At 35.9% G+C, this 13663-nt stretch overlaps 1 protein-coding gene across 9 annotated transcripts in view; it reads right to left on the bottom strand.

Annotated features, from left to right (window-relative positions):
- Nucleotides 1–13663, bottom strand: part of STS (steroid sulfatase) — a 106078-nt gene that overhangs the window by 74650 nt on the left and 17765 nt on the right. For 8 of the 9 annotated variants that reach the window (XM_050333862.1, XM_050333858.1, XM_050333859.1 and 5 more), the window contains 3 exons: nt 7609–7761; nt 5784–5905; nt 3028–3150 (listed from right to left, as the gene is read on the bottom strand). In XM_050333862.1, the coding sequence (XP_050189819.1) occupies nt 3028–3150; nt 5784–5905; nt 7609–7754 (391 nt within the window). In that variant the 5' untranslated portion in view covers nt 7755–7761. Of the gene's footprint in view, nt 1–3027; nt 3151–5783; nt 5906–7608; nt 7762–9942; nt 10010–13663 lie in introns of those variants that run through there. The other variant, XM_050333860.1, reaches the window with a different exon arrangement.

The raw sequence follows: 13663 nt of genomic DNA, 5'->3' as shown, positions 1-13663 counted from the left end.
GTTTTGTTTCATTCCTTGTGACAATAAGCCCTGCCTTGAGCTAGTGCTTCAACATATTACTGTAATGTGCTTTACAGTCTGAGGCCCTTCTCAATCTGAGAGCAGTGCAAAATGCTCTCATCTCTTTGCCAAGTGATGCTTCACAGGATGGACACTTCACACAAGCATCATAAGCATTTCAGTAGATTCTACCAAGCTTTTGAGTGAAATTTATGATGTTAATTGTAAATTATGAGTACCTTAAGAATTTGAGACCTAGGCATTTTTCCCTCTCTGTTAGCCACAATCACGATTTCTGCAGAGCGAAAGCAATGCAACGAAAGGCAAGTAGAAATGAGAGACAAGTATTATTCAGCCAAGAAACTTCACTCAGAACTCAGTTCTTCAGAACCCAGAATCCTGGGGATGCTACAAAAATCCATGTTTCTCTTTTTTTCCCTCAGTTGAAAAGGGAGCAATTTGAAGTCTGAATTGTATATAATGATATATTTCTTTTGGAATGATTTTATTTTTCAGATAAATGGCAAGAGGCAAGATGTGGAGCAAGATGCGAACAGAAATATTTTATGTGCTCAAAGAAATATATTTATATGAAGTACATATCAATAATAATGAAAAGTGTATGTGCATATGTTATTAACATGGTCAGATATTAAGCTGTTCTATGAATAACTACTTTACTAATCCCAGTCTACAGACTCAATCAATCTTGGATTGGACACCTTACTACAGTGATGTGTCCAAATATTACCACCTTGTTCTGGAAGAAAGAAACAAGTACCAGTTATCAATTAGTATTTCAACTTTGGACATAAGCTACACAGGTGGATTTTAAACTTCTCTGGATATCAAACAGTACACTGGATAAAAATAGTGAGGAAAAATTAACCTTTTACTCAACTGTAATTGATCATAGCAGTAGTTAAAATAATACTTACCTAAGTGGAATTTTTGCATTATGAATAGCTATTTCCTGTAAAACATCAGCATTTCTTTCTACTGTTGAAATATCACATATTCTATGCATCTGCTTTTTCTTATAAAACTTGGGGTTTTTTGCAGATCTGATTGTGTGTCTTCCTGACAGATGCACTGGATGTCATCTTCTTCGTGTCACAGGGGAAAACAATGAGGTAGAAAAGTGTATACATAGAGTAGATTTATAGCCAAAATATATTTTGGGATGTATTGAGCAAAAGGAAGCATATATTCAGAGGAGAAAAAAGCACAAAAAGAAGTAAAAATGCATTTAGAGAAGAGAAAAATGTCCTTAGAGAATAAAGGGGAGAGAAACTTGGGTGGGAAAAAAAAAAAAAAAAGGTGACACTATACATCTGAAGAACTGAAAGGTTTAAAATTACCCTTATGCCAATCCACCACTGGTGCAGGATTTGACAATAATTTGTTTTAATTTGTTTGGGAACTGCTGAGTTAGATTGAACTCAACAAAGACTCCCTGACCCAGACCAACACGATGTGATAAGAATATCAGCAGAGGAAGAAAATGGCCTGACTGGGGATCCGACTCTGCCAACCTACTCTTCAGATCTCCGTAATTTTTCTTTTTGTCATTTACATATGCTTTATTACTAATTTTATTGCACTTCTTGAGTTTTGGAAACCTTCATTATACTCTAAGGATATGGTAATATTATATTTTATGGTCTTATAGCTATCATTCAGGCCACTTGGAAGAACTGTTCATTAAGTATCATGGAGATAACTTCTGGAGATCTAAGTGGCAAGCTGTCATGTTGCAGTGAAAGTAGTTAAAAAAAGAACGTTAACTAGGTCAGCCCCAGAAAATGAGTTATATTACAGTGCTTGTTACAAACAGAGAAAAATCCCAGTCTCTAATTGAATATGGAGCAATAGGAATTAACTCCATGAGGAACATGCCAAATTATGAATGGCTTTTTTGCACTATGATTCAAATACACCTGCACTAAATATACTTCTGGTAAGATTTTCTGGTTTTCTTATTTGTTTCTGTCAGAACATCATGGTATTTTATTCTTTATAAGACTGGGATATAGCTAAGCAGAATTTTTAGTTAGGAATACTGACTAAAGTTAGGTTTATCTGCATAATACAGGTATTTTTTGAACAGTGGTATGAATTGTTAGCCTTGCTAAACAGCCTAGTTTTTTAAATAAAAATCACTCCCCAAATTGCAAGTCTCTGTTTAAAAATCAATTAAAAATATCAAATTGGGTGCATCCTTCATCTAAATTTATTTGGTAATTCCAGCATGATGTTCTCTGAACAACGATTGCCTGGCAATTCCAGTACAGAAATATGTAATGTAAGGTAATACAAGTTGTACTTCAAAAAAAATCTTCTAAAATATAAGCAGGCCAAATTTAAAAAAAAAAAAAAAAAAAAAGACTGATCTTTATACTTTTAGGATATTAATTCCAATTCTATTTAAAATTCATCTAGTGACATTGCTTTGCCCATCACTGGATATTTATGCTGCAGTTAATTGTCTAAACTATCTTTACAGTAAGAGAGAAATACATTTTTATACTACATTTCTACCACAGGATAGGAAAATTTTCCTAGAAATGCCCATTTCTGGTTGATGACTAAGAAAAGAATACAGATAGTTAGTCCAGATACAACACTATTTACTTTATGGATATTTAAAAACTGGTGAAATTAAATGTACCACTATTCTGACTTGTATCCTGTGATCAATCTCTTATTGTGATCAATCCCTCTGTTGTAATCAAACTCATATTTATACTGAAAACCTTTCAACAGCTTGACTAATTTTCAGTTTGTTCATCATGTTTCTCTAGTACCTTGCACAATGAGACTATAACTACACAAGTGAATTAGACATACTTACACAGTGTTTCACATAGGCACAGGAACATGCTCAGCTTTGTGCCAGAAAAATAAATTCTGGGGGTAGGGGAAAAGCTTAATGCAAACCCTTAATAGCCTATATGAGAAGCTAATGTTCTTTTGATTTAAATGAATGTAAAATAGTGTTGCACATGTGTTGTTGCACAATTTTACCTATTAGAGCGGTTGCGTAACCTTTCTGTTTCAGGAGCTTGGAAAAAGTTATTTCTTCAGAAGGAAGTCCCCCAGAAGAGGCAGAAAATAAGAAGACACCAACTCGTGAGAAGGCAGCCATTCCTAAATACAATGAAAATTAATGAGACCTGGATAATATGTAGAAACTATTTCCATTTATTCTTTCTACATGCACTTTTTTGCTTCAGGTGGTATCACTTAAATGACATATTACAACCAGACATTAAATGTTGCAAATGACTTATACAATCATCCATTTAGCTGCGTGAGGTCTTCTCTGTATTAACACCAGAAATTGAGAAGTTTAGGAAAAAAAGTCTCTGCTTATAACCATGGGGTCAGACATCAAATAAACAGCTGCATCTCCTTCTGTAGATGTTCTAAGGTGTAGCATAACTGAAAAAAAGTTGAGCTTGTATAATTTATTTTTCTTGTACATGGATAGGAATGGAACTGAGGACTAAGTGAGATCATTCCCAAGTTCTACTCTCCAAATTTCCACTTTCCTCATATGTGGTTTTCTATAAGCCTTTAAGGTTATTTAAGAGAAGGTACATTGAAATAGGGCAGTCTCACAACTGGGTATGTAAATATCATGAGGTCAAAAGAGCAAGAGAGAATCTGATTCTGGAAATAGAGTAGCCAGGGCTCTCAGCATTGATGGGAGAGGACCAGCACTCCAGTGGCACGAAGACACATGATTCAATGCATTCAGAGTGCACTAAAGGAGCATCAGGTATCGGCTAACAAGACAACATCTAAATAAGGCACAGTAATTTCTATATACTGAGAGTCTGAGGAACACAAATGAGCTTATAAGCTACTCTCAGGATGAGGAACTTGAGAGCTCAGGTTCATGAAAATTAGATTACTAGGATTCCAGATGAGAGCTGGCTCTGAAAATAGACAGACAGAACAGAGAATATCTATGCAAATCTGTGCAGATGTATCTTCAGGAAGTCTAAATTATGCAACTGGATGATTGCAGTGCCCAAATTACATGACTGATGTAGATAACCAGAATCTTCCCTTAGGTATCCCTTGTGGTTACATGAGAAAAAACTTGTTAGACTAGTTTATCAAAGACAGCTCAACTTACCCTTCAAATGTTGACTTCAGTTTTTCACCCTCGCTTTTTTTGTTGATTAACAGTTTAGTTTTAATCAGATATATATATATTCTTTATTTATATTTAATTTTATGTAATTCAAGCCCTTGTAACTGAAATCAGTGTAATTCCCTTAAGCTACACAAATGAAAGTCAGACTTATGTTTGGGGTTTTTTTCAACATTACCTTTCTCTGAGTTTGTGTCTCATAAAATACTGCATTTTGTAATCTTTTTCTTCAGCTCTATTAGCAGGTGTTTTAAATTCCTAACATTTTTTTCCATATCATGATTCTAGTGCCTTGTATAATAATCCTTTACTAGGTCTTCAGTGATATTTGGAAGCACTCCATATTTAGCCATTTTGTAGTTTAAGTAAGACAAAGTTCAATTTTTTCACCTACATGGAAATGATCAGTGAAGAAAAAAATCAGTTCAAATGCTAATTTTTCAGAAATAAGAACAAGAATTATAATGGAAAGTGACCTGTGGCTTTACCTACAGTAAATATTAATAGCAATATAGCTGTAACAGGTATATAAAATTTTCCTTTGCAGCTGAATGTAATGGAAAATTTAGCAAGTTATATTAGCTGGCACTTTTGCAAAAGCTTGTTACTTGATTTGAATGAGCACGAACGTATCAAGTAGGCTCCAGAGTCTTGCTTTGCTTTCATTCCCAGAAGCAAGGACAGGATGTTTTATCACTAATGAACAAGTGATCTGATTAATGTATAATGATCCTTGCTAAAAATGATGTTAAGGGAATGTTAAAGTTGCATGGCTAAGCACTGAGAGGCTCAGTCCCAGCACACTAAAATAAACAGACTAGATCTTCACTGACTCAAATGGGCTTTGGATCAGGTATTTGAAAAGTAAGAGAAACTAAATGCATGTATTCATAAAATACTTAACACTGTATAGGGGTAGATACAGAACAAAAATATGTAAAAAAGAAGGGAGATTTTTGCTTTCCTCTTCTCAATTTTCAGGGCAACTTGAATACCTTAATGAGCCGTCCTGCCCCCACCTTCCCCTCGCCAAAACCAAAACCAAAAAAAAAAACAAAAGACAAACCCGACAATTTGACTAAACCAAAAGGTTTTGTAGAAATAGAAATGTCTGAGCAGAAGCATTTACATGGGCTTCTTCCTGTGTGCCTTTCTAGATGCATCTCTGTGATGTCCAGCACTTGAGCTGCCCACCAGCATACTGGGAGCAGCCTGAATGCAACTAGGGAGGCAGGCTAAGAGAGAATTGAATAGTGGTCATTGAACAGTGGAGGAAGTGGAGGATTTTGCAGACAAATGGATTGCTCCTTACATTAAATAACCACAGTCAGATCTTTCTCTCAGTATTTAAATAAAAAAAAATTTTACTCACTAAAAAGACTTTATTTTTTGTGTCGACTCTTCTCAAATGCAAAAATTTGCCACACATATGAAATATTTCAAAAGTAAACCAACCCTTGATAAGCTGGATCAGTCACTGAAAAGACTGATCATTTATCCTTATCCTAACCTGGTAATGATAAACATATCAAGAAAGGCCAGACAAAAAATAACCTGCATACAGTTTACTGTAAATAAAATATGATATTTATATATAAATAAAGTAATGGGGTTTTACCTGATCTTATAGGATATCTCCCTGTCAGGAAAGCTGCCCTGCTTGGAGTACAAAGTGGGGCTGCTGCTATATGCTGAGTAAGTGTCACTCCTTCCTCTGCTAGCCTGTCAATATTAGGAGTTCTGGAGAAACACAAGCAGGAAAAAAGAAAGAATACACAAAAATTATTTTTTATAAACAGTCATGGTAAGATCAAGGCATCTGAAGCAAGAACTATTAAGGAAATCAAGTTAAGACTTACTGTATATAAATTATCAAAACCATGATGGAGTTGCAGTTCTAAATACTATTATTTTCACATTAGGTGTCAACACTGAACTGAGACACTGTGGCATTGTGCCAAAAATCTTTTTTCCCACTTTCACCTACTCTTCACGGCCAATACTAAACTGTTACACCAAGACATATTGCATTGCAACCCTTTTTAATGGATTCCTTGACCCAGAACTGTAATTTTGCAATCTTTCTGCTTCAGCAATGGGGAAAAACAGAGGCTCGAGAAAGGCCATGCTTCCTTACTCCCTACTTGGTGTCACATCTGTCTCTCCCCAGCAAAAGGTTTTTGGGGTAGGGATAATGTTGTATGGTGCTATCAGTTAACAGAGGAGATTAAAAAAATTATGACTCTGTGTTACACTCTATATTAATGTTATCTACATGTCTGACATGATTATGTCTGCAATATTAGACCCAGGGGCACAACCAAGTCTTCATATCTGCATGGGAAACCTGTCTGTGACCTGGCTCATCATGCAGATGAAAATTGGTTCTTGCAGGAAGAAATCCTGTGTCCTTGGTTCTAAAGATAAAAATTACTAATGCAGACTGGCCAGGAGCTGCAGCATGCTCTAATAGCTCTCTGACCCAGGAGATTAATGACCATGACCTGAAGGCATACCAGCACTCCCATCATCTAAGTCTGAATAGTCAGAAACATTAATTTTCCAACTGACTTATTTGCTATCAGTAACATCACCTACTGATAACAACCAGTATGATGAAATTTCTTCATATTCCAAAGATCTAATTCTGAATTCTCACAGCAGAGACCATAGATCTTGGAGTCATTCTGGTCCCTGTGATGGGAGTGATCCAAGCATCAGTGTTGTACATAATTTTTTCCTTTTAAAACTAGCATCTGTAACTTTTTTTTTTTTTTTTTTTTTTTTTAAATTTCAGTTATGAGGAGGTTTTACTTCTAACATCAGCTGGAACAAGAGCATTTAACATTTGACAAGACTGCTATTCCTCTGAATGTTTTTTTTAAGTTTGTCAAAGCCTTTGCACCACAGACACAATGACCAGGTACCACTTTCTCTGTTTATACTATTAGCACATCTAAGCTGGTAGTAAGGAATATTCTGGGGAACACTGCTGCATTATTCAGGCATACTAACATTTGTTTTAATGAATATATTAATTAGTGTATGAAGACAAATTAATGAAAAACATTTCCTATTGGTTAACAACAAGCTTGTCTCAAATCATGAGTGCTTCAAAATATGCTTAATTCATCATACTTGTGTCATGTATATTCTAAAAGAAAAGTGTTTATACTTTGCTTCTCTAGAGCTACCCTTATTTTTGGGTTGGTTGCTCAATTCTCTGTTTATAATGCAACTTTTCAGTAGGATAAATACATCAGATAAGTCTTTTGTCAAGAAAAGAAAACAAAGATTGAATAAATTATTCTCTGGAAAAGTTATTAACTTTGATTCCCTATAAAAAGCCTAATGAAATCTCTGAATGTTCTGGCATTTTTAACTTTAAAAATCCACAGAAAAACTAAATACAAACCTGTGACTCCTCTAAATTATCATCGTACCTTAAGGTTTTGTTCCCATAACATCCCAGGTCTCCAATACCGAGATCATCAGCCATCAGTAAAATGATATTGGGATTTGAAACACTCTGCATTTTGACACTATTTATGGCACACTGACAAATCATTAGAAGTAAAAGGGGTCCCATCTTCTTCCTGGTGTGTAAGAAGAGGTGGAAAATATAATAGACACCTTTAAGAAAAATTTACTTTTAATCTAATTTAGTCCTATTATTGGTCTTGTATAGCAAAAGATAAAAAGAAAGTTAGATTGCATTTTTTTAGTTGGGGCGTTTTTTCTCCCCTTGGGGTTTTCTTTAACATTTTCTATTTCATACTTCTTAAAATAAAAATGCATCTTTTAGTACATAGATCATTTTCCCTCTACCTCTTTTCAGAGATGAAGCCTTTAAATGAAGACAAATAAAGAACTAGCTACAACCTCAGTGACAATCTTGCATACACAGATGCACTACACAACAATAAATCATAAGAGCAAGCAAGGCTTTTTTTGTCGTTTTTGAGGGGATGTTTCTAGGTCCAAATGTGATTTGAGGAATACAGAACCTTAAATCATTTAGGACCAAAATTCCCAAGGTTCATTGCAGGAAAAAAGTTAATCAATTCTGCTACTGAAGTAAATGACTGAATTTCTCTTCAACAATGGGGGAAAAAATCCAGCTTCAGTTTCTTGAAAGGAATAAATATTATTGAAAGGAGAGTGAAGAGAAGCATTATGAAATTATTGTAAGAATGTTTAAGAAATAGCTCTTTACGAACATTTTAAATATTAGGGTCTATAGCAAAATCATGTGAAAATATTTGATATCATATCACAGTGTTCTATAAACAATGACCATGCTGTACCCAACCTAAAAGGGGAAGAAGAATGTATTGTACACAATACAACATACCATTATACGCTTTTATGATACAAGCAGAGTATTTGCAGATGTGCATGCTATGAATGCCATTTTACCTAAGGAGGGACTTGCCATATCTCTGTTTTAAACTGCATTTAATATGATTGACTATGCCCTGTCTGAAACTGAGTGCCTGTAGGCTATAATGGACCATGCCAGGTATACATATCAAAAAGAACAAACTCCATTTCTCTCTCTCTTTTGTGTCTACCAATACTCCCATCTTTTCTGGATGCAGGCAGCCTTTTTCAAATGCAGATGAGGCATGAGTCACCCTGTACTCTGGATTATGCTGGGAAAAGAAATAAAGTGGAAGAAACTAGGACTGAGGTAGAATTTTGAAAGTGAAAGAGTAGAAAAAGAAACTAGAAACAAGAATTTCCAGAGAGAATGGGGACAGCAGGTCAAGAAAGAAAAGCCTTGTAAATCAATGAGTTATGGTAGATAAAAGTAACTGGAGAGAAGATAAAGAAGCCAGAACTGAAAGAGCTAGTACAAAAAGACTAGACATCAAGGGAGACAGATTCGTAAATCAGTGAGGTGGGTTAAAAGTATGTGTAGAGAAGACAAAGTAGTCCGAACTAGAAGAGCTTACACTGACTTGAATAGCAAGAATGGAAGTTGAGACCCAGTTGAAATGAGAATTGCAGGCTGAAATAAAGAGAAATGGGAGAAGAATAAAGAAACTGAAATGAATAGTATCACACTGAATAGAAAAACAAAACTGAGGGAAAGAGGTGAGAGAACTGGGAGCGTCTGGGATGAAAGATCTGAGGAGTTATGATTAAGGTCAATGAAGACAACTGATTGGAAAGAGCTTGGGAAGATAAGACTTGGGACTAACATAAGTGAGAAAAGATAAAATAATGGGGATCAACCAACACAGACTGGGACTTCTGATTCCCAACCTTCATTATTGGCATTCTGTCAGAAAGCATAGGTGCAAAGAGGATTTTAACTCTTTTAGTGCCTCTTCACATACAGATAAAACAGTAGTGAGTATATTAGCTAATTTTTTTACTGCTTAAGGTACACTTTATCACTCATTCATCTCAGTTTGGTGAGAACAGTTCTGGTTTAGACTTCATTTGGCAACATCTTGTCACTGTAGCAACAGATCATTACCTGATTTATCCCATGGGAAGCAATCTACTTCATTTCAGACATGGAAATACATACACAAACTTTGATACTAAAACACTAAAAGCATTTTTGTTGGGCAGGATGCATCTAACTACCCCTTCATCAAATAACCATAGTAATGAAGCTGTGTAATACCTGCCATGTCACAGACTTTTAATCTGCACTGTAGATGCACTTTTCTTTCCTGAAAGGATACACAAGAGTGATTTGCTTCTCAGGCTTTGCAAGAGAACAACTAAAACCTTGATCCAATAGGACAGGAACAACCTACCGCTAGATCTTATGTTCCTACTCCACTGTTCAGACTGCAAAGGTCTCAAAGGCCAGTGGCAATGGGGATGTTGAAAAAAGGGACACACATATGCTGGTGACATTATATATAGAGTTGCAAGGATGCTCGCAGGACCTGCAGAAGGTAGCATCATTTATGATCTCCATTTATTATTTTGCAAATCAGCCAAAAATAACGTTATTAGAAGTTCTCTCTGATACTCCTCCATTCTGAAGATGCTGTAAACTCTCACTCACTAAGCTACTTGCCTTCACCTGATATCATGTCCCTGAAGTGAAATCAACAAGGAAACAGGAAAAAGAAAATAATCCTAACAACTATGATTTCTCTGGTGTACTTTCTCTGCAGCAGATATTCATGTGTCTTAAAAGGATGTGCAGGGAAAGCAAGAAAAATCAGATGGATGAAATTGAGTGGAACAGACAACAGCAACGAAACTCAAAGGAGCAAAAAGGGAATGACATGAGAAGAATGAAGCTCTGAGAACGCTGAAGGCCCTCTGTGTCACACCAGGGTTTGTACTGGTGAAGAGACAAGCATGTGCAGACCTAACATGAAAATGATGACACCAAATCAGATGAAGCTTCCACTTAACCTTGTGTTTCCTCTCTGTCCACAGACAAATCAAATGCTTAAGGAAAGAATGCAAAAAACTTGGCAAATTAATTATTTTACTAGCACACTCTTCTAGCTCTTGGCATTTACCGTTAAAGATATTTTCGACAGGAGAGCATTGTACTGTATATCTCTCCATGGATCTTTTAATCTTCATGGATTTGCTATAGTCTATTTTGAATCAATTAACTTTTGGTTTGGTTTTTTGCATTAAATGAATTTGATTTTCTTTTTTTTCCAGTTCCACAACAGTCTTTAGATGTTCCTGTAGGAGGCATCAGCTTTGAAGGCTTGTGCTTTACATTCAAGTGGCAACATTTTTCCCTTTTTTTTTTTTTTTTTTGCATGGAGGACACATAAGTGTAATTTTTAACCTCTGCTTCACCTCCCCTGTGATATAACAGAACTAAAAGTAGCATCTTTCTTTTCAAGTTGGCTGCTAAGCCAAATTGATTTAAGAGGTGCTTAATCTCCTACAACAAGACCTATATAAAAATTTGTATTTCACACACCCTATTTCAACCTACAATACTTAAAGCACTGTATATATGTAACTTCATATACAGATGTGAATACATACATACACAGATGTGTCAATATGCACATATATACATATATGTGGTGGAAAACACACACATCTTACTTTTTCTATATATCTTCAAATTACGTTTTTGTGATTCTAATACATATTTTCTATTCGTATTAAAAACCAAAGTATAAATGTATAAGAGTAAATGGATAAAAATAAAACCACAGATATAATCCACTATTTCTTGATATTTGTTTGGTTGGGACTTTTTTCCTCATCAGGATAACTGATTCAAGACATGGCTATCATATAGTCATAAAATATTCTGAGTTGGAAGGGACCCACTAGGATCACCCAAGTCCAACTCCTGCCCCTGCACAGGACAGTCCCAAGAATCACACCCTGTACCTGAGAGTATCTTCCAAACACTTCTTGAACTCTCTCAGGGTTGGTGCTGTGACCACTTCTCAAGGAGCCTTTTCCAGTGTCAAACCACCCTCTGGGTGAAGAATCTTTTTCAAATATCCAACCTAAACCTCCACTGACACAATTTCAGGCCATTCCCTCGGGTCCTGTCACTGGTCACCACAGAGAAGAGATCAGTGCCTCCTATTCCCCTCACTAGGAAGTTGTAACTGCGATGAGGTCTCCCCTTAGTCTCCTCTTCTCCAGGCTGAACAGACCAAATGACCTCAGCTGCTCCCCATACAGCTTCTCCTCAAGGCCCTTCACCATCTCTGTTGCCCTTCTCTGGACATTCTCTAATGGCTTAAAATCTTTCTTATATCATGGTACCCAAACCTGTACACAATATTCAAGGTGAGGCCACACCAGTGCAGAGCAGAGTCGGGACAATCCCCCTCCTCGACCTGCTGGCAATGCTTTGCCTGATGCCCCCCAGGACACGGTTGGCCCTCCTGTCTGCCAGGGCGCTGCTGACTCATACTCAACTTGCCATCAATGAGGACTCCCAGATCACTTTCCACAGCACTGTTCTCCAGCCTCTTGTTTCCTAGTCTATACACACAACCAGGGCTACCCCATCCCAGGTACAGAATCTGGCACTTATCCTTATTAAATATCATACAACTGGTGATTGCCCATCTCTAGTTTTTCTAAGTCTCTCTGCAGGGCCTCTCTGCCCTTGAGGGAGTCAACAGCTCCAGTCACTTTAGCATCGTTAGTAAACTTACTTGGTATACTTTCCAGTGCTGCACTGTTTATGAAGATGTTGAAGAGTACACGGCCTAAGATGGAGCCTTGTGGAATCCCACTACTGACAGATCACCAGTCTGATGTTACCCCATTTACTATAGCGCTTTGCACCTGATCCATCAGCAAATCGCTCACCCGTTGCATGACATGACCCAATAGGACAGGAATAGCTCTATGTTAGATAATCCTTATCCCGATGACTATAGGTAAATGAATCTCTTTCAAGAACAACTATATGAAACTCTTTCAAACATCTCTTCCCAGCTGAATCATCTCAGCATTTTTATTAAGTTTGATTAAGCAATTTATCTCTAAAATACTCTTTTAATGTTACAGAACCCTTTGAGAAAATGCTTAATATACTTTATCCTTGAAGGTATAGTATTTTCTGATGAAATAAGCAACATTTAAAGATACTGACCTCATTAAAAAATGCTGTGCTATCCTTAAGCAGTATGCAAAACAAAACAAAACAAAAAAGTACCTTACTTAATTGAATGCTAGAACTCCAAAAATTTCTGTAAGTCATAAAAGTCACTGTAAACTAAAGACAACTCTGCTTTCCATAGCATTCTGCAAAGAGAAAATTCCTCAGCTTAATGAGACAAAAAAAAAGTTTTTGAATTTAAGAAATGATAAAGTAATATTATGTACTATTAATAATTTTCTGGTATCACCTTAAGATTTGCTTATATGTCTCAATTAATTCCTCACTTACAAGCCAGTAATATCTGTTACATCTCTGATGTCATATAACTGCTTTTCTGAAATTTTCAGTTAGATTTCAGTATGCATATTTAGGTAACTATATACATAAATGAAAATCTGTATTCAATTTATTAAAAGTTGTCTCATTGTGAGACAGAAATGTCACTTAACATGAGCTGGGACAAACATCAGAACAAATAACCATGTTTCCTGTTCAAGCATACTAATTACTGGGTCTGAACCAAAGAGAGATGAAACCACAGAGCCTCTATCAGATCTAAGTTCAGTTTAGGTATCTTTTAAAACGAACTCTCAAGAATTTTCAAGTTTTATGTAAAATAAATTACAGAACGTAACGGCAGTATTAATAATAAATATTATTTCTGGAAGCAAATTATAGCCTGAGTAGAACAAAATATAATCTTTTGTGATATAATTTCATTCTTTTATTTGTAATAAAGCCCCTGTATAATTAGATACAGATATTAGAGAACATACTGTTTTCCCTGGTTACTGTTCCACAATATTCCTCCTGTTATCCAAACGCTCATTAAAAGGTTGATTTTGATTATGAACCCTGGTCAGTAACGTAATAACAGATCCTCAAGGTAGTACAGATAGTTAGCCTATTTG

The sequence above is a fragment of the Myiozetetes cayanensis genome, unplaced genomic scaffold (assembly GCF_022539395.1).
Source record: "Myiozetetes cayanensis isolate MyiCay16 unplaced genomic scaffold, myiCay2020 scf5-8, whole genome shotgun sequence".
In the NCBI taxonomy this organism is placed as follows: Eukaryota; Metazoa; Chordata; class Aves; order Passeriformes; family Tyrannidae; genus Myiozetetes; species Myiozetetes cayanensis.
Note: the sequence above shows the minus strand (reverse complement) of the source record. Positions and strands in the feature narration are given on the sequence as shown.